Source organism: Palaemon carinicauda, chromosome 3, assembly GCF_036898095.1.
Source record: "Palaemon carinicauda isolate YSFRI2023 chromosome 3, ASM3689809v2, whole genome shotgun sequence".
NCBI classification, from domain to species: Eukaryota; Metazoa; Arthropoda; class Malacostraca; order Decapoda; family Palaemonidae; genus Palaemon; species Palaemon carinicauda.
The window spans coordinates 126630135-126657419 of NC_090727.1; the positions used below are offsets into that span (position 1 = coordinate 126630135).

At 42.2% G+C, this 27285-nt stretch overlaps 1 protein-coding gene across 4 annotated transcripts in view; it reads left to right on the forward strand.

The window, feature by feature from the left end:
- The window catches only part of LOC137638480 (zinc finger protein PLAG1-like), a 173047-nt gene that overhangs the window by 127482 nt on the left and 18280 nt on the right, over nucleotides 1-27285 (forward strand). For all 4 annotated transcript variants that reach the window (XM_068370568.1, XM_068370567.1, XM_068370569.1 and 1 more), the window contains 2 exons: nucleotides 419-530; nucleotides 12612-12783. In XM_068370568.1, the coding sequence (XP_068226669.1) occupies nucleotides 419-530; nucleotides 12612-12783 (284 nt within the window). The remainder of the gene's footprint in view (nucleotides 1-418; nucleotides 531-12611; nucleotides 12784-27285) is intronic.

The window sequence follows — 27285 nt, forward strand, 5'->3', positions numbered from 1 at the left end:
TCTCAAGTAGTTAATCTCATTGCTGAGTTTAGCACTACACCATCTACCACTTGAATGTTTACTTCTTCATGTCCTTCTCTACTACTGTAAGGTTCTACTGCCTATCTACGAAGTTACTTTCCCTTATAATTATCCATTTATAACTGTATGTTAGTATCATTTGTAATTAAGTGTTGATATATTTATTAAATAAGACAACACTTTAACACTGTTCCAACCAAAAATACTGAATATCCCATCCTCTACATTGAAGCTCCTAGCCTTTTGAGTTTCCACTATCCAGCCACAATTCTTGTTGCTACCCCAGGTTATAGTATTCTCATGGGTCCTTGTTTTTTTTTTTTTTTAATTAAGTTTGATTGCAATTTCTTGGTATTTTGTGACAGTATTATTGTTAAATATTACTTTTTCTCCTCAGGAGTATATGCAAAGGAGTTTCTTAGGAAGCGGTTGCAGTTTGGACCCCTGCAAGCCGAGAAAATTCTTGCTGGTAGCCGGCAGGTAACTGTGGAACAGGAGATTCAGGAGAGGTAAGAAAATTTTGTTGGCTGGACTTAGAAAACAAAAAAATTGAATATTTTTTGGAATAAAATATCCTATATACAAGTACTCTCTTAATGGAAATTTATAAGACATTACTTTTTATATCTTCCAATATGCCAATTACATGAAATACAGTATTGCATTGTAGTCTTACACTGATCATTGCTTCCCTTACTCTTATATAAGGCACTGTAAACATCACTAATGGTTATAGCCATGTCTCTCAGCTTGAGCTATTTTACCCTTTGCCTCTTGCAATTTCATTAGTTCCTCTTGTTTGGTAGTAAACATAATACAGCAAAAGATAAAAGATGAGGAAAAATACCTTAGACAGCATTTCCAATATTTCATAAATTAGCTTGCGTATAGAGAAGGATTTTCATAGTATTTTTATAAACCCTTGATGTTCATATTGTTTATACTCGAAGCTGTGTCGACGTGTACCCAAAAATAAATATTTCCCATTCTCTCCCCCTGTAAAAATGCCTCCCTTTTGGGAAATGCCACACCATCTGACAGTTGAAGGCAACTAACTAGTCGATGGCACCAAATATTACCTTTAAGTTTTCAGTTTATCTCTTTGCTAATGTCCTTATTTTGCCCTGTGATACAAATAAAATTTCTTCAGTTCGTTTTGAGCTAATACATTACAAACTGGTAAAAATGTTTTCTGGCTTTTAGTTTATGTGTATGGAACACTACAGGATTTACAATGCTTGCTTACCAGAATGCATGAAATATCACATGAGGTTGGGCTGAAGATAGATAGAAGAAAGACAGAGATGATTAGAACGGAGTATGCATCGGAAGATGAAATATCATTGAAAGGAGAAAGGATTAAGTGAAGTTGAATCATTCAAGTATTTAAGAACTGTGATCTCCAATGCAGAATTAGAGTTTAGTTAAAGATTGAAAAAGCAAATCAGATAATGGCCTGGTTAAGTAAAATTGGAAATCAAATCACCTGAAATTACATATGAAAATCAGACTATATATGAGTTTAGTGAGATCGGTGTTACTCTATGGACATGAGTTATGGTATGACAATGAAACAGTCTCCACATAAATTTGGTATATTTGAGAAGAAAGCCCTCGGAAGGATATTGGGATTTAAATGGCAGGACAGGATTAGAAATGAAACTATAAGAGAGATTACTCGAGTACCATATGTGGATGAGATCATGATGATGGGTAGATATGGATGGTTTGGGGATGCTCTTTGCACTCCCCAAGAGAGATTAGTTCACCAAACATTCAGCTGGGCTCCGCAAGGCACTAGAAGAGCTGGGAGACCCAGACCTACAAGGCTGAGGACTATGAAGAGCGAAGTAGGAGATGATAAATGGAGAAGTATTGAATTAAAAGCTCAAGATAGAGACGATTGGCGAGATTTAAGCGAGGCCCTTTTGCGTCAATAGGCGTAGGAGGAGATGATGATGATGATATGGAAAAGTGTTGTTCACACAGATTCCCTCTTCTTTAAAGTTTTGTCAGCTATTAGTTGCCTGCCTTGATTAATGAGTAGAATAATTTAGATTTTATGGTATTAACAACTTTACACTCCAAATAATGATTTATATATTTATTAGTTACTTTATTGTGGCCAATTACCTAATTGAATTTAGGTCCAGATTATTAGTTCTAGATTTTTATTATCCCTTGATGATATGGAAATAATGTAGTATTGTTTTCCTGACTAACAAGTACTCAGACTGTTTTCAGTCAGGTTTTTTGTTTTGTTTTATAATTATTTTAATGATTTAAGTTTTCTTTACTGGATTTGTTAGCAATTGCTGTGCTGTTGTGCATAGAATTTAGTTTAGGGTGATAATGATTCTCAATCTCTTTGTCTCATGGCAATGACAGGTTTTTGCAAATTTTGTGATGAATGCCTAGGCTTCACTGTACCCCTCTGGGAATGTGTTTCATGATCAACTTGAGTTAAAAGCGTAAAGAAAGATTACTTTTCGTTCAGGGGAAATCCAGTAAAGGTTAGGCATATAAGCCATTGGTTACTAGTTTTTTGAAGTTCCACTGCCAACGAATTCGTTTTGTGATGATGGAAGGGCTTTAGGATTTCACTCTAAAAGACTTTATGCTATAATGCAATTGGATTACTAGAGCTTCTGACAGGGAAAGTTTTCCCTCTTCTTATCTAGCTTGGTGAAGACTGTTATCAGTACAACTGGTATGTTTCTTGGTATACTAGGTCTTTAGAATACCTCTGCACCCCAACCACCCCTTGTTTAGTAATAAGAATTAAATTGGATGAATTGTTGAAATTTTGTTTTTTACTATAAGAAATTATCTACTGTATGCAGGCTATAGAGGTTTACACTACTGTAAAAGTTAGTATTATTATGTATTATATCTTAGTATAACTTATTTTCTTCAGAGTTGAGTATGTATTCTGGAATTTTACTTTTTAGCTTCCTTCAGTTATCAGAAAGGACGAGAGGATTTAAGAAATAATGTTATTTTTTAAAAAGTTCTCTGTTTTAGAATTTATAAAATATTATCTTTTAAAAAAACTCAAATGTGATGGTTTTCTTTTTTCCATTAACAGATAGGCTTTTAACATTGATATCAGATTGATGTCTTGATGGACATAGATCGTCCCCATTAATGGGATTTTATCTCTACCCTATTTTAGAACCATTTATTTTTACACGTGTTAGACTACCGGTATGTGCCAAATAGGAAGGAAAGGCTGTGATATGTTGGAGCGATGTAAGTTAAACATACAGTATGAGAACAAGATATATATATTGAGTTAAAAGTTAATTGTTTTATAGATTTAGACTTTCTCAGGTTATTTTTCCTAAAGTGACATTTTATTTCTAGTAAAAGAGGTAAGTGACAAGGTCACTCTTAAGTTAGTTTCAAGTCAACGGAAGGTCTGGAAGGTCAAGTTCACAAAGTGGTACTTCAGCTATTTACACTCGTAAATTTATGTGGTTTACATACTCAGTTTTTGCAAGGCGTTAACTAAAAAAAGCCTAGTTTTATTAGAAATATACTAGACATTGAGTGCTGTGGTAATTGTGATAGGTATGATGTAAATAACAGATTTTGAAGCGAAGCGAAAAATCTATTTTTGGGTGAGATGGCCATGTCGTTGTGATGGAAGGTTCCTATTGGTAGCTTTCTAAGGGATATTTGGCTACAGTGATATTCCCAGAGAATTGACCTTTAGGTCTCCAGAATTCTAACTCCTGGTGCGAATATCATTAAAGTTTCCTTTTAGGATATCGCATAAAATCAGGGGACGTATATCTTGATACGACACAGCAATCTTCACCCCGAATAGCATATTTGCTTCGAGGTTATCAAGGTTACCCTTCCTCCCATACTATTACATGGCTCCAAGATGCCACTCATTCCTTGTAGCATTGAGCATGGTGCTACAGATATAGTAGTTTCGGGAGGGATCTTACCTAAGGCTTTTTCTTATACGGAAAAAGGAGGGCGGGTCCATCAGGACGACATGGCCATCTCACCCAAAAATAGATTTTTCACTTCGCTTCAAAATCGTTTTTTTTGGGCTCAAGCCATGACGTCCTGATGGAAGTGTACCAGAGAATTACTTGAAAGTACTGTATCTGTGGATTTTCATAAGTGCCTTAACCTTGGGACAATTTTTTCTGTGGTCATCCGGACCATTGAGACATATGACTTTACCGTTGTACGTCACTACCACTAATCATGGAACAATGTTAGGGCTTCCTGCCCCTGCAGGGAAGAGTCATACTAGACAGTAGAAAAGGGTCTCAAGGGTTGCATATATTTTTCATGGTTTGTATATGTTGTCGGAACAACCAAGTATCAACTATATCCATTGTTTGTAAGCATACAATCATATGAGGTTTACTTAATGAAATAAGTAAGAGAACTTTGGCTATATTTATTGTGCTAATTGCAGGGCGAAATAAGACGCAATTACACTCTAATAGGCATTTATTTCGAATAAATGACCAAATGGAATAACAAGTGTAACATGTTAAGGGATTTATACGTACAACGTAGACAGAAAAGGTTTTTCTACCTGAAAAGGAAGAAATGATTAGTGCCACTCTGAAATTTGAAAATTTTGATAAAATTTTCTTATGTAATTTTCTGTAAATGTTGTATACCATCAACACTGTGTACTATGTACACACGGCACAAGTGTTATCTGAGTAATTCCACACCTGAGATTTTGAACAGTCTTTTCACCCTAATTGATAGTCCCAATCAATTCACTGTTCATCGCAGCACTAGACGACAGGTTTTAATACACTATGTGCCGCCACTGCGTAATGCTTCAGTTCGTGCACTTGCTTTGCATAGTGTTTGTAGAACACTCTGGATGACTTCCTTCCAGTATATGAGCGAAGACCCTCAAAGTCCATATACTGAAAAAAGTTCAGTTATGAAGCAACTTTTCTTGGATCATGACCTGCGGGTGTACTGTCAGGATCCGCTCTGCGAATGAAGTAGGTGAGCTTCGCCCTCAGTTGTTTTAAGGATAAGTTTGATCCTGAAGTTTCTCCTTTGAAGAGCTGTCCTCCCCTGAAGTCTTAAGTTCTTCGAAGTTAGACCTTTAGACACTCTACTGAACAGAGACATCCTCCTTCAGAGGGCAGATTCTCCAGGCACCCCATCTCTTAGTGGGTAGCTCGTTCTTGGCAAGGATGGTTGGATCAGGAAAGAGATTCAGTTCTCCCACTTCTGTGAACTGAATGTGGCCCTCATTTCTTGATAGGGTTACTATTTCACTAACTCTAGCCCCTGAGGCTATAGCGAAAAGGGAAATAACCTTTTGGGTTGGATCCTTAAGAGAACAATCTTCATTGTTCACAGTTGAAGCATAATGTAGGACCTTGTCCAAGGACCATGAAATGGGCTTTGGAGGAGTTGCAGGCCTAAGTCTAGCGCATGCCTTCGGGATCTTGTTAAAGATTTCGTTCGTCAGGTCCACTTAGAAGGCGCATAGAAGAGGTCTAGTCAAGGCTGACTTACACGTAGTTATCGTGTTGGCGGCCAGACCTTGTTCATGAAGGTGGATAAACAAGGACTGACAAAAGTCTATTGAGATTTCTCTCGGTTCTTTTGCTTTAACGAAAGCAACCCACTTTTTCCAAGACGATTCATATTATCTTCTAGTTGACTTGGACTTGTATTATTCTAAGATGTCTATACTGCCTTTTGAGATCCCAAATCTTTTCTTAACTGCTAAGGCGAGAAAATCATGAGATGAAAGTATTGGGTTCTCTGTGATGAAGCGAAGCCAGTCGACTTCTGAACCCGTTGAGATAGTGCTGGGTTTGGTAGAGGGACCAGCCTCAGCTTCAGTTCCATCACTAGAGGGAACTAGTTGCTCTTGGGCCACCTGGGGGCTGCTAGAGCTGCCGTTCCCTAGAAGGATCTCAGCTTGTTGAGGACCTTCAGCAGGAGATCGGTTGGAGGGAACAGGTATATCCTGGTCCATTAGTTCCAACCGTTGCCTCCGCCAGAGGGTCCTCGTAGGGGATTACATATCGAGGTAGTTTCTTGTTGTCGCGAAGAGATCAATCTGCAGTTCCGGGACTTGTTCCAAGATGGAGGAGAATGAGTCTGCATCTAGGGACCATTCTGACTCTATCGGCTTGAGCCTGGATAGAGCGTCTGCTGTCACATTGCGGAACCCTTGTAAGTGAACTGCTGATAAGTGCCATCTCTTCTTTTTCTCTAGATGAAAGATGGCTAATATCACATGGTTGATATGGGGCGATCTCGAGCCTTGTCGGTTCAAATATCTCACTATCACTACGCTGTCCAAGATCAGCCTGATGTGGACTGATCTGCAAGGGGAGAGTTTTCCCAACGTCAAGAGGACTGCCATGGCCTCCAGAATGTTGATGTGAAAGGCCTTGAACAGAGATGACCAAGTCCCTTGGACTTTCCTTTGATGGGAGTGATCTCCCCATCCTTCCGTCGAGGCATCCATGTGGATGGTCACCGATGGCAGAGGTGGTTGCAAGGGCACGGTCCTCGTTAGGCTCTTGGCCTTCGACCACGGCTTGAGAAGTGATCGTAGTAAGGCCGGTATCGGAATTTTTAGATCTCTTCGAGCGTTTGAGCGTATCTTCTCCAGACTCCTGACGCACCTTTCAGCTGTGCTCTTAGCACTGGGTCTGTTACTCTTTCCTGTTGGCGTCTTGAGATTCTGTCGGATTTCAGTAGTCTCCTGACAGACCCTGCGATCTCCCTCCTCTTTCCTGAGGGAATGGAAAGGCGGTGTGACCTCAGGTTCCAATGGATTTCCAGCCATTGAAACTCTTGAGCTGGAGAGAGTCGAGACTTCTTGAAGTTGATCTTTCATCCCAGATGTTCCAGTAACTGGATCACTTTCTTGGATGCTTGCAGACAAGCCATCTTGGATGCTGCCCACACCAGGCAGTCGTCCAGGTACGCTGCTACCTGAACACCATCTAGGCGTAGTTGTTGCACGACTGCATCTGTTTCATGAATATCCTTGGGGCTATGTTTAGTCCGAAGGGTATGGCTCTGAGAACATACTTTTTCTTCTGTAACTTGAATCTTGGGTAGGAGAAGAGGGGGCGACTGACTAGAAGGTGCCAATAGGCATCTGCCAGGTCTATCGAGACTGCGAACGCCCCTTTGGGTAACAGGGTCCTTATGTGTTGAAGCGTTAACATCCTGAATTTGCTGTTTTCTATGAACTTGTTGAGTGGCGACAAGTCCAGAATGACACTGAGTTTGCCCGAGTCCTTCTTGGGAACACAAAACAGCCTTCCCTGGAATTTGATGGACTTTGCCTTCCTTATAACTTGTTTGCTCAAGAGCTCAAAGGTATATTCTTCTAATAAGGGGGTGGAGTGTTGGAAGAATTGAGGAAATGATGGTGGAGGCTTGTTCCATTTCCATCCTAGTGCAATCTTGATTAGGCCATGTGCCCAAGGATCGAAGGTCCAACGATCCTGAAAATGTTGGAGCCTCCCTCCTACCGGGAGCATCTCCTTGCTTCGATTGCCCGGAGGGTTTACCTCCTCAACCGTGTCCTCCCCTACCTCTTGAGGGATGTCTAGAGGAGCCCCGTCTGGATCCTTTACCTTCGGCCGAAAGGTATTGGTCTGCCTCTCAAACCCCAGGGTTGAATGCTGGTGACTGGGCAACCAGCTGTTGAGACACCACTTGGAAGGTGGTCTGTGTTTGGGCCACCACTTGGGGCACCACGGTTATGGTGACTGTGGGGTGTTGTTGAGCAGGCCGAGGGGAAAGTCTAGGCTTCTTCATCTTCCTTTTAGGTTGGGGACCCGCATCTGGGGAAGACTTCCTCTTTGAGGAGATGCCCCACTTCTGGAGAAGGTTCCTATTCTCTGTGGTGGCTTTCTCAACTACCTCTTTGACTACTTCGTTCGGGAAGAGGTCTTTACCCCAGATGTTAGAAGATATCAGCTTCCCAGGTTCGTGTTTCACTGTTGCAGCAACGAACACGAACTCTCTACAGGCTCTCCTAGCCTTCATGAAAGCATACAGGTCCTTTACTAGGGTGGCCATATGCATTTTGGCTTGGACCATGGGCATGTCCGGGGTACTTCTTTGGCCTGCACACATCTCTATGCAGTTTTGTGGGGATAAGGATGCAGCAAGTCTCTCCTTCGTCTCTTGTTCCCTGGGCAAGTCAAAGTCAGAAAGTTTAGGGAGATTCTTGCTAAACTGTCGTCCAGTGATGTCTGCGTCGAGTATCCTTACTGAGAAGGTTAGGTGGACTTCCTTCCATTCCTTCTCTTCCATGGGCAAGGCTAATGACAGAGGCCTGCACTCCTCTAGTGCAGGGCATGGTTTGCCTGCCTCCACTGCCTTGGCAACAGTTTTAAATGCCTTCGACGTAAAGGGGAAGGCTATTGAAGCAGGAGCAAGAAAGGTAGAGTGTTTCTTGCTCAAGGCGGACACTTTCGAGTTTGAATAGCCTGCCTTTTTCAGGCTACTCGACAAGAGACCTGTGCCTTTTTGTGATAAAAAACCATGACCTCCTTTGGTTCCGTCTCCTCTTTTGGCGTTGGTTCATGTTTCAGTCGAATGAAGCAATCAGGGTAAACGTTAAAGCTTGGCCAAAACTGGATGTCGTCTAAGGGGACGGCTCCCATCTTCTCCGAGATGTAGAGTTTGCCGTTAGTAATCGTCATAAACTCCGCATACCTCCAGGGATTGGTTTTGGAGCAGGCTGGGAGGTCTTGGAGTCTGGGTTGCTTGTATGACCCTCGGGAGGCGGTAAGTGGAGCTTCATGGAGCTCTCTCTCGAGTCTCGCTTCCCTTGCTTCGCCTTGCTTGCGAATGTTCTCCATTAAGGCCGTGAGATGGGCCAGTGTCTGGCTCATGTTGTCCAATGGAGGCGTAGAAGCTGAAGATGTCGAGGGTAACGGCTCCGGTACCAGCACAGACAGAAGGGACTCCGACTCAACATCATCTTCTTCTTCCGGAGGTAGAGTAGACTCCTCCTTGGGATCATCCTTTAGTAGATCCTTAAGTGTCCGTGGACACTTCAGACATCCTTTCCTCCTGGTGGATGTCCATGCCTTGCAACACCTCACTGACATCCGTCTCAATGGCAATCTGGACGCAGGTAGGTCCGGGTCGTGCTTGGGGCACGACAACTTCAACTTCGGGAACAGCAAGCCACGCATCCTATCGTTAGATAGGTATGGTCCCGGGGAGTTCTTCTGGAACCCTCATACCCACTTGCGCAGCTTTTCTCATGCCGCATCCCTCGACTCCGTTGACTTGGGGTCGTCGAAACCTTCGGTTACCAAGGTCCGGCAGATGTTGCAGTCCTGGGGAGTCCCACTACCGCAGGGTATCGGTAGTGATGGTGCAGGGGTCATGAGACCTGCACGCTTTGTGACCGTAGAAGTTCCTACTCCTATGGTTGCAGAGGATCACATCGCATTTCATCTGGGGTTCCTCCTGTAAAAAAAAGAAAATTAAACGAGATGCAGTTCTTTATCTCACATGATAAACAGATTATGCAAAATATTAATACTTTAACCATTATAGCTAAGGATAGTAAGCTAGAAGGGAAATAGGAAAGACACATACTTGTGTCTCCTTTCCAGCCAATTGCTGTGACCTCCCCTCAGTATTAAGGTTATAGAGTTTCCTTTATCAGGGCAAACTCAAAAGAGAAGGGTTCTAACCTCTAGGGATAGAATAAGTGTATACTATTGTGGGGTAAGTTATTAACTGATTTCTAATCAGAGTATTGAAGGAATTCTTTTCTTTTAATATAGGATTGGTCTCAGCAATAGACTGTGCAAGCATACACAAGGTATGTTGGACAATAACTATTGTATAATATATACTATAGTTTTCTGTCTGCAGTATATACTGTACTGCAAATATACTGGCTACTGTATAATCATATACTGTAGTTCAGCCAGCGTCTTGGCGGCTAGGCCAGCACCTTGCGGCACAGTCCGGCCGGTATGTCACCGGCCGGGTAGTACCTGACAGCACTGGTTCAGCCGGCATGCAGCCGACTGAGTAAGTACCTGACGACACCGGTCCAACCGACATGCCGCCGGCTTGGTTAGTACCTGGCGCCACTAGCTGACAGATAGAGAGAAAGCATGGAGTGAAGGGCTGCCTTATTGAAATGTATGTTTACAATAAATAAGGGTGTAAGTATATAACCTTACTGCCTTCATACAGAATGAGGGTTCAAATGGAAGGGAAGAATGCATCATTCAAGCTTCCATCCAAACACAAGATCCATTGCCGGTTTCAGGAATGTGGATGGCAATCCAAGGGAGGACTGAAGAACACTCAGCAGCAGAGGGGTCTCCCACCGGCAGCCATCACAGCTGGCACAACCTTTCCCGGAGCCTTCATAAGGGAAAGACTGAGTGACTATACAGCTGTTTATGTAGGAGCCCGGCCGGCACCACAATCTACCTGGCACGCAGTGAGATTGCAGGACGACGGCCACAGGATTGCAATAGCTAGGCCATCACTAAGGGACAGAGAGGGGCAGGGAAAAGGGTCCTGTATCAAGTGTAGAAGAAGGTGGCAGGATTGCCGCCACTTCCACACAAGGGTGAAACTTTGTTTCAGTATCGGCGCCATCCTAGGCGGCAGAAGAATATCTATTCTTCAGCCTAGGGTCTGCCAAAACAGGACTACCTGTAGTCTTCTAGACCGCAGGGGAGAAGGTGGCGGCAGAATACTACCACTTCAAGTGTGGCCTAGTGAGGCTTAGCCTCCTATGCCGGCAGGGGAGTGACTACTCTCCCTGCCGCTCGGCCGCCGGCAGAAAGACTGAATACTCTGAGGTCCTGTCGAAAACCCAAGCCGGTATACTCGCTGGCAAGGGTGAGAGACAGAAAACACTAGCCTAGTCAAGCCTGAGTGAACTACTCTATGGCAAGACTAAGATAGGGTTGTCGCCTATGGCGGCACTCAGAGGGAAGGAGGAATTACACTTAAATCTCCACAGGAGAAGAGTATCGAATTATATAATTACTAGTATAATTGTGCTTAAATAGCTTTCACAATTTATTAATGCTATTACCACCGGGAATGTCGTTCTGCTAACTAAATAACACATGCTTAACGAACGACAGTGCCCATGGCGCCTCCGGTGACCGGCCAAGCTCCAAAACACATTAAATTGAAATAATTTTACTGTGAAGCAGGAGCTAAAAATTATACACTGTAAAGAATAAATACTCAACTTTCCAGAGGCAGAAGCAGCTGGAGATTGCATATTAAATCCTCTCAATAACGATAAAAAACGTTAGATAACGGAAAACCACCGTGCACAATCGCTACTGAAATAGGAATGAGCGCCATCTTGGAGCCATGTAATAATATGAGAGGAAGGGTAACCTTGATAATGGCTCCCCTTCCGTTGAGCCACTTTCCCCCTGGAAGCAAAAATGCTATTCAGGGTGAAGATTGCTATGTGTCGTATCAAGTTATACGTCCCCTGATTTTATGCGATATCCTTAAGAGAAATTTTAAGGATATTCGCGCCAAGAGTTAGAATTCTGGAGACCTAAAGGTCAATTCTCTGGGAATTTCACTGTAGCCAAATATCCCTTAAAAAGCTACCAATAGGAACCTTCCATCAGGACGACATGGCTTGAGCCCAAAAAAGAATTTACTCTATTTCTTTACTTAAACTCAAGGTTAAGTTATACCTTTATTTTTCTCGGTGAGAAAGTTCAAGATTTTATTTATCATATTTTATAAGTCTTTAGTATTGAAAGGTGTATACTGGGTATTGAATTTGAATCCAACCCTGAAACTTGTGGTTATAAGCTTACTTTGGGTTATGGTTGGTTACTTTTAAACTAATCTCAGATGAAGGGGGTGAGTAAATGTATTAATTTATATTGTTACTTTCCCTTTTCTATCCTTCACTATCTCACCTCCATCATTGTGTGAGTCAGCAATATGAACATCAAGGAAGTTTCATAGAAATAAACAATTTTTCATAATAGACTTTATTATTCTTTTACTCACCTGATGTTCATGTACATGACCCCCCTTTCTCTGCATTGACCAGAGATGTCAAAAGACCAATGATCAGGATTACAACTTTGAGAAATGAAAAGGAAGAGATAATATGTTTTGTCATTGACATGTTAGTTCCATCAATTGCCAGATGGCAGGGTGGTTCCCAAGGGGGGAGACATTTTGTTGGAGATTTTCATTTTGTGTTGTGATAACTTATTGCAAATATCCTAGGCTGGCAATTTTTTTGGACAAGGGTTTGATACCCGCTCAAGCTCAGTATTTTCTGGTAGTGTCTGCAACCTCTCCATCCTTGTGATGTAGGGTTGGGTGGTTTGAGGGAGCCTATAGGTCTACCTGTTGAGTCATCAGCAGCCATTGCCTGGCCCTTCCTGCTCCTAGCTTGATGAATTTCAGATCCTATCCCTTGCCTCCGCTATTCATGAGCGACCTTTAGATGTCGACACAATTTCAAGTAGAAGCAATTTGAATATCAGGTGAGTATGAAAATAAATTCCGTCATTAGAATTTTGTTTGTTCCTAATATATTGATTTTTTTTTTTTTTTAGGTTTGGCATTGTTTTTAAGATTACACAGGAAGAAGGGGATTATCTTCTTTTGGATACACAACAGGAAGAACGTAGCAACTGGATGATATTTGTGCGTCCAGCAGAAAAGAAATCTGAGCAGAATTTAGTTGCTTTTCAGTATAAGGGAGAGATATATTTTGCTACAATAAAGGTGAGCATTGTCATGCCTATATATTTACAGAATAAGCACTCTGCAATGTTAGATGATGAAAATAATGATAAATGGTATCCTACTATTGCTAGGGGCTGGAACTCCTTGTATGTCTTTTTATCATTCAGATTCTTTGTTACCAGTAAACAATTTATATTAATAATGTTTAATATTTTACAACACTTGACTTCACAGTATGTTGTAGCTGTGTGAATTATTGTTCCACTTCATCACTGGTTTCTTTCTATTCCTCAAGGCTTACGATATCTATGCTTGGGATTTTGTTTTTTCTTAATGAAATGCACACGAGTGCTCTTTGAGTAAAGAAAAAAATGAGGAATTTATGCCATATTTATATGATTCAGTGTAATTTCTTTTAGAATATGTACATAAACTGCTTTGGGTAATGAATCAGTAAGTATTGATGCAATATTTTTTTCTTCAAATAAATTGAAAAATTTATTTTAAAAATATTTTAATAAAGGTGAAAAGTGTTTGCTTAACACAATTGCATCATTTTACAATTGCCATTCCTGAGGTCATCAGTTCCCTGGTAAACTCCAAGGGAAGAATGGGAGGAATATCCATTCCCTAGCTAAGTTAACCTTTTGGGTATCACCTTTGTTTGTTTGGTAGGAGTTACTGTCACTCCATGTGTGACCTTCAAACAAAAAGGACTATGCAGTCTTCTGACACAAATATTGTTGCCCTTATATTTTGGTTTCTTCATTGTTTTTTTTTTTTTTAGTTAGCCTTATCCCATTTGGCTTTTCTTATTTATGCTGTGGTATAGTAATGGTTTTTGTGTATGCCAATGTCCTTGACATTTGATTTATGTGTTCTTAGTCGTTTCTGTTCCTACCTAATGTTTATAAGGGAGACCTAGGAGTTCAGATACCATAGAACACATCAATTCACCTCCAATGCTGAAAATCATCTGGTAACCAATGCCAAGTCGTTACCAAGAACTCTTACTAATACTGAAGACACTGTTGCTTGCTCACTAACTACAACCAACTTCCATCTTCAATCGTACAGCTCTGAGAAGTGAGAAGTCTTCATCTACTGTGTGGTTAAGTAAACAGAAATCAAGTTATGGTTTAGCTATCCACCATTCTTATTAATAGTGTTTGCATAGTAGAGGGGTTAGAATTACTGATCATAATCAGTTTCAGTGTATGTTTTGTTTGTTTACATAATCAGCTGTTTACAAAGTATGAAGCCATTCACTTCCCATGTTTTTGACAGCATAAAGGTGTTTAAGTTTTTGTAGCTTATCACCTTTTCCCTTTCTCGGGTTAGTGTGCTGTGTGCAAGGACTTTCCTGCAAAAGTCTAGAACAGGGAACTAATACAACATAAAATACCAAAGAAATATTGTCTCCTGCTCTGGGGTCACTTTATTAAGGTGCAAAACATTTAAGAGAGATCCTGAAGTTCTGGCGCTATTGAACTATGCACAGCGACTCCAATTTTAAAACCATCTGGCTATCAGTGATGCGTCATCACCAAAAACTATCTGAAGACAGTGCTACTTGCTCAGTAACTTTGTGCCAAGCCGTCATCTTCATATCTGTAGCTGAGCTGGCATGTCCTGTGCTCAGCTCCAGGAATTGAGACTTCTTCATCTACTGTTAAATTAATTAACAGTAATCAAGCCTTGGCTCTTAAATTACCTTATGAATTTGTACATTGGTAATTATCAGGATTCTAAAAGTTTTTAGTCCAGCTAATGTTGCTAACCCCCTCTAAATGATGTTTAGACTAGCGTAGCCTAATGTTTTTGGCATATGCTAACTTTATATACAAATGTTTATTCTTCATTAGTCACCCCTCGGCTTTTATTTTGGTAGTTTATGGCAGTTAGCTGTTGAAAATATCTTGCCCAATGGTCCTAATACTTGAGGAGGTTAAATTTAGATGTTTATGCTCTATATAGATACAGTGATCCCTCGCTACTTCGCGGTTCGACCATCGCGGATTCACCACTTTGCGGATTTTTTTCATAACGCATGTATATACATATATCACGGATTTTCCGGAAATTTCGAAAATACCGCGATGTGACCGATGGTGCGAGATTGGAGAAAGTAAGGAAAATTGAATCATGATTGATTTTCAATATAAATGAAACTTTGAGGAGCAACAAAGATATCATTTGTTAGAGAGATAGAGGTAAGGAATGGGAGGTAGTGAAAAGTAGCCCACACAGAGAGAGAGAGAGAGAGAGAGAGAGAGAGAGTGTCTTTATAAAATTAGTGAATGATAAGGTATTGAAGAGAGAGAGAGAGAGAGAGAGAGAGAGAGAGAGAGAGAGTGAGAGAGAATCATTATTTAATTCGTGAATGACAAGGTATTGAGAGAGAGAGAGAGAGAGAGAGAGAGAGAGAGAGAGAGAGTGTGTCTTTATAAAATTAGTGAATGATAAGGTATTGAAGAGAGAGAGAGAGAGAGAGAGAGAGAGAGAGAATCATTTAATTCGTGAATGACAAGGTATTGAAAGAGAGAGAGAGAGAGAGAGAGAGAGAGAGAGAGAGAGAGAATCTTTATTAAATTAGTGAATGATAAGGTATTGAAGAGAGAGAGAGAGAGAGAGAGAGAGAGAGAAACATTATTTAATTCGTGAATGACAAGGTATTGAGAGAGAGAGAGAGAGAGAGAGAGAGAGAAACATTATTTAATTCGTGAATGACAAGGTATTGAGAGAGAGAGAGAGTGTCTTTATAAAATTAGTGAATGATAAGGTATTGAAGAGAGAGAGAGAGAGAGAGAGAGAGAGAGAGAGAGAGAGTGTGTGTGTGTGTGTGTGTGTGTGTTGTTTTAATTGTAATAAACAAAAAAATTTTATAGGTTATAACACATTGGTGCTTATGTAATATCAACTGTATACTGTGGACGGTTTGAATAAGTTAAGAAATGGTATAAACGATACTTTGTTAGTGTATTCGTACACTCTCAAGAGCGGCAGCTAGACGTCAGCTGATCTAATCACAGCCAAAAGTGAAACAAAAAGAAGTCAACAATACTCGATTTTTAAAACACACCCCAAAATTTAAAAACAAAAAGTACACGCTTTCTTAATGTGCAAATAACTATTTAAAGAGTAGCAATTTTCTAGAATACTGTAAAATGATGTTTCCCAAGAAATAGTGGTTTGCTGATGAAATTGGATGCCGTATTTTTAGCAACGATTGAAATGGATGTAAACTCGGCATAATTTTTTCGTTTCGTATTTAATTGACACTAAGAAAACTAATTTTAGTTTCTTCATCTATATGTAAGTATTGTATAACACGAAGAGAGAGAGAGAGAGAGAGAGAGAGAGAGAGAGAGAGAGAGAATCAGCTGTTGTAATCGAATTTCATCACCACGACTATAACAACAACATACTGTACTGAACTTTACAGTGTTATACAGACTACTGTAATATGATAAAGTAAAATATTTGTAATAACCTATTTTATATGAAATGGGGCTATTTTTTTGTTTAAAATTTACATTTACGTACGTAAAACAACTCTCTCTCTCTCTCTCTCCTCTCTCTCTCTCTCTCTCTCTCTCTCTCTCTCTCTCTCTCTCTCTCTCTCCTCTCTCTCTCTCTCTCTCGTAAATTGTTTTCCTGCTTTGCTACGTATGTATGATTTTATATAGATACGGTAAATAATATTTGTAATAACATATTTTTTAAAAGCTTTTACTGTAATATTATTTATCACTTTCATCATGCGCGTTAAATGCCTTCGTTTGTTTACTGAGCGTACTTTATGACGCCGTCGTTTCAGGCGGCGTCATAAAGAAAAACATTTCATTTGGAAGTCCTAAGAAAAATTAAGTAAAACATTGGTAATAACAAAATCAACATACTGTACTGAATAATCAATATAATCGATGCAAAAACTAACCTATACACAGATGTGTAAATGCGTTTGTTTCTTCATTATGATCAGAGATAAACGTAAACAAAACATTGGTTGCCATCTTTTATTGTGCTTTTTGGCGTGGTTAGGAAACGCATGATATAAAATCGCCTTTAATATTTGTGCCTGTTTTAGTTTAGGGTACTGTAGTACATGCATTAAGTGTTCTGTACATTAAAGGGTAGTTTGTTAACAGTACTACATACAAGGGAAGGTTTTAAAAGTCTGAATAAACGTGTTAAATAAATACGTAAATATTGCGGATTTTCACCTATCGCGGTCGGGTCTGGAACCTATCTACCGCGATAAACGAGGGCTCACTGTATGCCTATTTAAGAAAAAAAAAACGGATGTTAGGCAGGGGTGTGCCAAAGCCTATATATGCTAATTTTATATCTTATGACTTATCAATAGTAGAGATAATAATGAAAAACTCAATAACCCATGATTTTATTAACCCCTGTGCCTCATTAATGTCAGTATACGTCAAAACATACTTGGTAATACACACTGTGACGTCGGGATGACATCATCGTCCTTATTATTATCATTATAGTTATTATTATTACAATTTTCATTTTCATAAGCTACGAAAGAGTGTAGTACATGGCTGTATATCATACAAGTTCACACTCGGGGAAATTTCACTGAAAAATCTCCACTCTCAAATATTAGCCCCTCCTCCTCCTGTTTTCAGCCAACCAACAAAGTTTTTGGTATTCTGGCCTTTTATTTCTGAATATGTAAGAGCTATTTTAGTCTTTTTATGTTACCATGAAATAATCACCACTCTAGCTAATAGCAACGTTCCCTACCTTAGGCATTACTCATGATCTTCAAGTGGCTTGGCCCCCAACTTCTCGGAGATGAATAGCTTCCCATTCATCATGGGCATGTGCTCCGTATACCTCCAATGGTTTGTTTCGGAGCAGTGAGGGAGGTCTGATACTTTAAGGGGTTTAGTAGAGCCCCTGGAAGTTACGGGGCGCTTCCCTTCTTGTACCTCTCTTTTCGTCTGCTGGATGTCCTGTTTCATTTCCTCTTGTTCCTTCCGGAACACTTCCAACATCTGCTGGATCGACGATAGGAGCGCCTTGCTCCTGTCGACCTGTGTAGTCGGTTGGGGAGTTAGGGCTGAAGAGGTCGACGGCATAGGTTGATATGACGTCACGGTGAACTGGGTGTCCTCAGTCACCGTCGAAACTGATTCTTCTTCCTCCGTTGATGGTTGAACCACGTTTTCTTCAGGGCCTTCTTGCAGTAGGTCCTGTTCAGTGTCGGCAGACACTTCCGACATCCGTTCTTGGTGGATGTCCATGCCTTCAAGTGCCTTGTGGATGTCCGCGTCGATCTTCAGTTGGATGAAGGGAGGCTGGACCTGTTCCTGGGGCACTACCGCACTAGGATGAGCCTTAGGGAACAGAAGGCACCTGAGAGATTCATTGGGCAGGTAAGGTCCCGGAGAGTTCTTTTGGAACCTTACCCACCTACGAAGGGTTTCCCTTGCTGTATCCCTAGCCTCTATGGAGACAGGGATGGTTTCTCCATAGCCGTTGGACAGCAAGGTCGAGCAGTTTGAGCAACCCTTCGGGTCCCAGTACCTCGGGATCCAGATACGATGCAGCAGGGGGCATGAGACCAGCACATTGTATGCCCACAAAAGTCCTTACTCTTGTGATTGCAGAACACAACTGCACACGTCACCATTGGCTCCTCCTGTAAAGGAAAATGATTTGATGAGTATTTAGTTGTTTATATCATTGATATAAATGCATACATTTAATAGTAATATTTACTATTGTAATTAATAGCTTAGGATAGTAAGCTAGAAAGGAAATAGGAAAGACACATATCTGTGATTCCTCTCCCAGGCAATCGCTGAGACCTCCGTCAATATTAATATTTAGATTCCATATAAGGGAGAATACAGGGTGGAACGACTCTCGTACGTAGAGACGGGGTTAGTAAACCTTTATACTAACTTCTACACCTGTAGTATATTAATATTGATTGGTGTTTTATATGGGTCCCGATGATCAAAGGATTCATCTGGGTGTTGAGGGATTACTCAACCTCAACATGTTATGCGGTCCCAACAATAGACTGTGATAGGATACACAGAGTATGTTAGAAATTACTTGTACTACTGTATTGTTGTATACTGTAGTTTTGCTGGTACACTACCACGGTTATGTTAGTACCTGGTGGCACTAACTGATAGAGGGAGAGAAAGAATGGAAAGGAGGGTTTCCTATTATTATGGTTTAGCACAATAACTGGAAGTGTAGGAGGACTATCCTGCCGCCTACTGTCTCCTTGCCAGAATGAGAATTCTAATGGAAGGGGAGGAGTCCATCTGATTCTAGCTTCCATCCTTACACAAAAGTCTGCTGCCAGCTGCAAGGTTTGTGGATGGCAGACCAAGAGAGGACTGAAGAATTCTCAACAGTATGTTGGGTTTCCCACCGGCAGCCGTCAGGGCCGGCTCAGTCTTTCCCCCTGGGGCATTCACTTCCGGTGAAGGAAGGACATAAGGGGGAAGTGACCGAAGCGGCTACCTAACCGCCGCCAGTAGGTTCCCAGCCGGCAACGCAGTCAACCCGGCAAGCCGAGTAGGACGTGGTCATGAAAACAAATCCACTGGACCCCACACCCAAAAGGGGTTCCAGGTAGAAGGTAGACCGTATCACTGTCGGGATCGTGGGACCTTCGATCCCTGTGCCGACCGCCTGTTAACGAATAGACTCCGGTGGAAATGGAACAGAATTCCACCCCGTTTTCCAAAATTCTTCTAACACTCCACCCCCTCGTGAGAAGAATATACCTCAAAACTCTTGAACAAGAAGGTAAGAAGGAAAGCGAAGTCCATTAAATTCCTGGGAATGCTGTTTTGTGTTCCCAAGAAAGACTTAGACAAACTCAGAGTCATTTTAGACTTGTCTCCACTGAACAAGTTCATCGAGAACAACAAGTTCCGGATGCCTACTTGGCAACACATAAGGACCCTTCTACCAAAAGGAGCAAACACACCCTCAATAGACCCAACAGATGCTCACTGGCATGTTCTATTGAGCCGCCCTTTCTCCTCCTACCTAGGATTCATGCTACAGAAGAAATGATTCTTCAGAGCAATGTCCTTCGGACTGAATACAGCCCCAAGGATGTTCACGAAGCCGGCAGACGCAATCATCTAGCAGCTAAACTCCGAAGGAGTTCAATTACTAGCATATCTAGACGATTGACCAGTATGAGCAGCATGCAAGACTAATTGTCTGCAGGCAGCCAACAATGTGATCCAGTCTCTGGAACACCTGGGCTTCAACATCAATCGCAAGAAGTCTCACCTTCCTCCAGCTCAGAAGTTCTAATGGCTAGGCATCCAATGGGACTTAAAGTCTCGCCATCTCTCCATTCTATTCAAGAAGGGAAGAGAGATAAAGGGATCTGTCAAGAGACTAATCTGTCATAAGAGGATTTCAGAATGCCAACAGGAAAGAGTATTGCACTCTCTCCAGTTTGTGGCAGTGACAGACCCAGTGCTAAAGGCACGTCTAAAAGATGCGTCAAGAGTCTGGAGAAGATACGTATGAAAAGCTCGAAGAGATCAACCAAGGCTGGCCCCGACCCTATTACGCACGTTGTTAAGGCCGTGGTCAATAGCCAAGAACCTAGCACGAAGAATTCCCCTGCAACCACCACAACCATCAGTGGAGGTACACTCCTTCTCGAAAGGATAAGGTGGCCATTCTTACGAGAGAAAAGTACAAAAGAATTGGTCGTACCAGTTGAAAATCTTTCATATCGATGTTTAGGAAGCTCTGACACTTTACCTGACGTTGAAGAGACTATCCCCTCGCAGAACAATCCACATCAGATTGGCCCTGAACAACGAAGGGATAGTAAAATGTCTAAATAGACAAGGCTCGAGATCATCTCACATAGGACGTGTGATATTAGCCACCTTCCACCTGATAAGGAAGAAGGGATAGCACCTATCAGCAATTCACCTACACAGGTTCCGCAACGTGACAGCAGATGCTCTATATAGGCGAAAGCCCATAGAGACAGAATGGTCCCTAGACGCAGATCCATTCTCCTTCAACTCGGAAAAAGTCCCGGAACTGCAGACCGACTTCTTCACAATGAGCGACAACAAGAAACTACCTCGTTATATAGCCCCTAGATGGACCCTTAAGCAGAGGCGATGGACATCACGTCCCTCGAACGGAACAATTGGAACCACATTTACCTGTTTCCACCAACCATCCTCCTGCTAAGAGTTCTCGACAAGCTAAGATCCTTCAGAAGGACATCAGCAGTAGCGGCCCCAAAGCAACTGGTTCCCTCTAGTTATAGAACTGAAACTGAAGCTGTTCCCTCTGCCGGACCCAGCATTATCCAATCTGGTTCAGAAGTTGACTGCTTGCGCTTCATCCTTGAGAACCAACAACCAAATCTCACGATTTTCTCACCCTAGCGGCGAACAGAAGGTTTAGAATCTCTAAGGATAAAGTTGACTTCATTGAAAAGTATAAGTCAAGTTCGACTAACAATAGGAATCATCATGCAAGAAATGGGTGTCCTTTGTGAAATCAAAGGAACCGACAGAAATATCGATAGATTTTGGTCTAGTTTTCTTCATATTCCTACTCGAACAAGGCCTGGCTTCCACTACGATTACCTTGTGTAAGTCAGTCCTGGCTAAACCACTTCTGTACACCTTTGGAGTGGACCTCGCTAGTGAAATTTTTAATAAGATCCAAAAAGCAGGGGCTAGACTCAAGCCAGCAACCCCTCCAAAGCCCATCATATGGTCTTTGGACAATGTCTTGCACCATGCTTCGAATCTAAACAATGAGAATTGTACTCTAGAGGATCTAACAGACTCAAGCCAGCAACCCCTCCAAAGCCCATCACGTGGTCTTTGGACAAGTCTTGCACCATGCTGCGAATCTAAACAATGAGAATTGTATTCTAAAGGATCTAACACAGAAAGTTATTTTTCTGTTTGTCCCAGCCTCAGGGGCTAGAGTTAGTGAAATAATGGCTTTATCTAGAAATGAAGGCCATATACAGTTCCTAGACAGGAGAACTGAACCTCTTTCCTGATCCTGCTTTTCTTGCCAAGAATGAGCTACCCACGAAGAGGTGGGGCCTTTGGAGAATCTGCCCACTGAAGGAAGATACCTCTCAGTAGTGTCTTAAGGTCTATCTTCGAAGAACCTCAGACTTCCAGGGAGGACAGCTCATCAGAGGCGAAAACCTCAGGATCAAACCTCCCCCTAAGACAACCGAAAGCAAAGCTCACCTACCTTATTCGCAGAGTGGATCCTGACAGTACACCCGCAGGCCACGATCCAAGGAAAGTTACTTCTTCGTTGAACTTCTTCCAGCACAAGGGCTTTGGAAGACTCCGCTCATACACTGGGTGGAGATCATCCAGAGTCTTTTACAAACAATATACGAAGCAAGTACATGAAATAAACATGTTGTGGTGGCAGCAGGTAGTGTTATAAAACCCGTCGTCTAGCGCTGCGATTAACAGTGAACTGCTTTGGGACTTTCCAGTGCATCGGGTGCAGGGGTACATTTACCCTCGAGTGCAAATCACAACGATGATTAACACACTGTTCTATATAGGTGCATATCTGACCAATAACACCAGTGCCGAGTGAACGTTGCGTCACGGTGTTCATGCATTCCCAAAATCTGTACAAGTCAGATTTGGTTTCACATCTCCATTGAGTGGCATCATTTCGAAGAAACAGGCACAACATTACTACACCACAAGGGGTCGTCGGAGGAAACGTGCCCCCCAAGCACAAGGGCAGAGTCTCCAGAACCCCCCGACACAGCACTACCAGGCCCCCCACTAGCCTGAGAAGTCCCAGCAACCCCCACTTCACACACATTAGACTCCTGGGGAAGAACCCTCAGCTCTTTCCCCGCAACGGACTTACCTCGTCCCCTACTTTGGGTAGGGGAAGTCGAGACAGAAGCCCCGTCGGACCGTCCACTGGGTGATGGTAACGGCGAAGAGATGCTAGATTTCCTGGGCTAACGTTTCGACGACTTCTTCTTCTTAGTGCCGTAACGCACCCACTGTATCTCACTCCACCTAACACACTCAATGCACATATCCGATGGCGAGCACATCCTGCCCCTACAGGAAGAGCAAAGGGAGTGAGGGTCTACTTCGGGCTTGGAAAGGAACGCTCCACACGAATTTCCGGCTCTAGGCCCAGGACAACGGCGGATCTGCTCCATAGCACACAACCACAAGGCACAGGAACGAAGGGAATCAAAGGGATACACTTGGGAAGCACAAGGAAGGAGAGTGAACACGCAAGAACACAAGGGATAAGCACAAAGATACCACGCGGGACACACAAGGCGGACACAAAGGGTCGAGAGAGATGAGAGCGACGTGAGAGTATGGTATCACGTCGCGACCAGAGAACTTAATGACTCACGGGACCCAAGCGAACCTCGACCTAGCTCAAAGGCTACCCTCGGGGCACGTTCTCTCACTCCCGGGTTAGCCCTCCATAGAAAACGGGTATAGGATATACTACACAAAACTGGTCGGTAGAGAGGAGATTACAGGTAACTCCTAAGAAAGTAGTTCTCGGTAAGTATGTTAGGAAAAATAAAAATTACTTAAAATTTTTTATTTTTATTTTTCGACAAGAGAAAATATGGAACCTGATGTGTTTTCAATGCTGGATCAGATTCATACCCTATTGTATTTACATTTGATAATCTAGTTGCAGGGTAGAAATACTAAACGTATTTGCGTCTTATTGCTGCTATCTCAGTTACAGACGAATAAAGCATACTAAAGTTTTAATTAAACCCTAGAAAGGCCCAACTTGAAATCAAAATACAGATTTCCAAGGTATGTGAAAGGTAATTTCTAATTTTTACCTTCCGTCCCTGCGGAAAATCAAGCCTTAAATCCTTGTTGTCAATGTCGACACTTTCCCTGCAGGGGCCAGGAAGCCCTAAGCCAGTTCCAAGCTTAGTACAAATGACAGATAACGGTAATGTCACATACAGGGCTGAGGACCGCATTCAAGGTAGAAGGCACTTACACAAACCCACAGATATAGTACTTTCAAGTTAATTCTCTGGTAAGGTTCCATCAGGAAGACATGGCCGAGCCCAAAAAACGGATTTTGAGCAAAGCGAAAAATCTATTTTTGGGTGAGATAGCCATGTCGTCCTGATGGACCCACCCTTCTTTCTTAAAATGACCCTACCCGAAACTACTCTATCTGCGGCTCTTAAACACAAGTAAAGGAATGGCGGCCGGAAGTAGTGAGGATAGGAGGTCCACCGGGTACCTAGATCGGCACCCCCTTCTTTCGCCACTCTTCCCCATCACAGTTGAATCTATTCAGGGTGAAGATTGCTATGTGTCGTATCTAAAAATACGTCCCCTGATATTATGCGATACTGTATCCTTAAATTTCTATTATGGATACTCACGCCAGGAGTAAGAATTCTCGAGACCTACGGTTAATTCTCTGAGAGTATCACTGTAGCAAATATCCCTTAGAAAGCTACCGAAAGGAACCTTCCATCAGGACGACATGGCTATCTCACCCAAAAATAGATTTTTCGCTTTGCTCAAAATCCGTTTTCTAAATTTCATCCATTTCTTCCCACCCCCCCATCCCCCCGGGATAACTTTGACCTTCACTTTGTCATACTAAAAGCCTCTTTAAAAAATAACGATCCCAGGAAGCTTGTTTCTGCCTGCGTTTTAAAATGTTCCTGAAATGACTCACACTATTGTCATTACACTGAGCAACAACACTACTGTACCTCTGAGAACCTTTTCGGTGTGTTTCTTTTCTCTGAACTCTGCCATTTAATGATAATGATATAGCATCTCAATTTCTGCCATTGTTGTAGTCATAGCTGTGTCCTCCTCTTCCTCCTTGCCACTAGAGAACTACTGTATTCCTGAACAATGTTTACTTGCTTGGCCTCCAACTCCTTCAGGTCATCTGTCATAAGCTCCTCTTGGTGCTCCTCAAGAAGCTTGTTAATGTTGTCCTCATTGACGACCAGCCCCATTGACCTCCCAAGTGAAACATTTCCTCAACCTCTGGTTGCAGAACAGGTTAAGGATCATCAATTGTTTCGGCTTCAGCTAGGCGTACGTTAAATCCCTCAAAGCCTTGTGCGGAGACGGCATCAGGCCACAGCTTCCTGCATGAAGAGTTCAAGGTGTGCCTCGAAACCTCTTGCCAAGTTTGATCGAAATATCGAAATGCTCCTTTCAAAATTCACGCAGGGTGAGGTTTGTGCTATCGGTGATTTCGAAACATCTGAAGATATGTTTCGTATAGAGATTCTTGAAGTTCGAAATCACTTCCTGGTCCATGGGCTGGAGGAGAGGGGTGATGTTAGGTGGGAGGTAGAGAACCTTGATAAAGCCATATTCTAGAACGATATCTTTCTCGAGGTAAGGAGGGTGATCTGGGGCATTATCCAACACCACCAGACATTTCAGAGGGAGATGCTTCTTATCTAAATATTTTTTGTACAGTCGGACGAACAGAGGTTTACCCACTCGACGAAGTATAGTCTCGGTACCCAGGGTTTAGCATTAGCCCTCCACATCATCAGAATCTTCTTCTTGAGCACTTAGTGGCACTTGAAGGCTCAAGGAGTCTCTGAATGATACACCATTAGGGGCTTGACTTACAATCCCCACTGACATTTGCACAGAGTGCAAGGGTAAGCCTAGTCCTTCATAGGCTTATGCCGGGGAGCTTCTCTTTTGTTATGACGTAGGTCCGACGAGGCGTTTTTTTTTTTTTTCAGAAAAGGCCAGTTTCGTCGTTGAAGACATACTCGGAACTGTAGCCTTGGTGGAGAGTTAACTCGTTAAGACATACTCGGAACTGTAGCCTTGGTGGAGAGTTAACTCGTTGAACGTCTTAACAAAGGCCTCAGCCACTTTCATCTCCGAGCTGGCAACCTCCCTATGTCGCACCACTGAATGAATGCCAATCCGTCTTTTGAATTTTTCAAACCACCCGCATGAAGCCTTGAACTCCGGGAGTGCCTGCTGTGATGTCCCTTTAGCGTTGTCTTTGGCCTGAGCACTTGCGAGACCACCGAAATGCTGGCTTTGTGGCAGATTATCGTCTGGGTGATTGTGTCTCCAGTGATTTCCTTGTCTGTAATCCAGAGAAGTCTCTTCATCTCATCATGGACGTGGCTTCTCTTACTTGAAAAGACAATAATGCTTTTAGAAGGTGTTACTACTTTGATGGCTTCCTTCTGCTTAAGGATGGTGCCTATGGTCGACGGATTTTGATCACATTCCTTAGTTATCACACTCGACCGCATGCCATCCTTATATTTCTTGATTATCTCAAGTTTTGTCTCCATAGAAAGCATCCTCTTCTTTCCTTGAACATCAGCAACATTCTTGGAACCCATGGGTATGGAATTACAAGTTAAATAACAACAAGATAACAATAAGTATGAAAGCGAAATCACCAACACGAATTCAATGTGAATGATAGCGTTGCCGAAACGAAATGGTCGAGGAACGCTGATACGTAGATGCATGATGAGAAAGATGCTGACCAGTAGGAGAGCAGGATCTTACAGCAGTAACTAGAATCAAGGTAGGAAAATAACCAATGGGAGAGCAGGACGTTGGTGGCAAGTTTACAGTTTAGCAGTGTGCAAATTTTAAGATCATTTCTCGGCAGCTGGGGGAATTTTATTTCGTATCATAAGGGGTTTTACGTACTACGAGGTGAAAAAATATCTTTTTTGGGCTCAAGCCATGGCGTCCTGATGGAAGGTTCCTGTTTGGTAGCTTCCTTGGGTATAAGACTACTAAGATATTCCCAGAGAATTTAACCACAGGTTATCACAGAATTCTAACTTCTGGAGCGAGTATCTCAAAGGTTTCCCTTTAAGACATCGTAATACAACAGGGGACACGCATGTCTGGTCGTGCCACATAGCTATCTCCACCCCGAACAGAGTTAACGCTTCGGTGTGTAAGGGCTGAGAATAGCTGGGAGCCGTTCCACAGCTAATCTCACTCGTGGCTACTACTGATACTCGAGACGTAAACAAACGGACGCCATTGCTCTAATGACGTCACGCGCGTCTTTATCCTTTGTTTAGTAGCTGCCCTACTGAGACGGATTTTCCCTTGTGTGAACTTTATCGTTTTGCATCTTCGCTATGTCGTTACCTTCAGCCTCGCCTTCTTCTGGAAAGTTGAGTACAAGGTTCCAGTATTGTTTAATTAAGCTCTGGCCGTAAAGTAAATATTATTTCGCGAAATAATTGATGTTTTGTGGCAGAGCTGTGCCTCTACCGGACCCGCCATTTTATGGCGTCGTTGTTGTTTTGCATGTCTTATTTAGTTAGCCACAACAACGCTTCCGGCTTTATATACTAATCGAATACATTAGTTTATTTAGTCTTCATAGCTAGGAACTTTTATATCGTGTTTAGACGCTTTTTATCGGTCATCGATTGACCTCATACCAGTCGGCTACTATAGCCCCCAGGCCAGGAGCCTATATACAAGTGTTCAT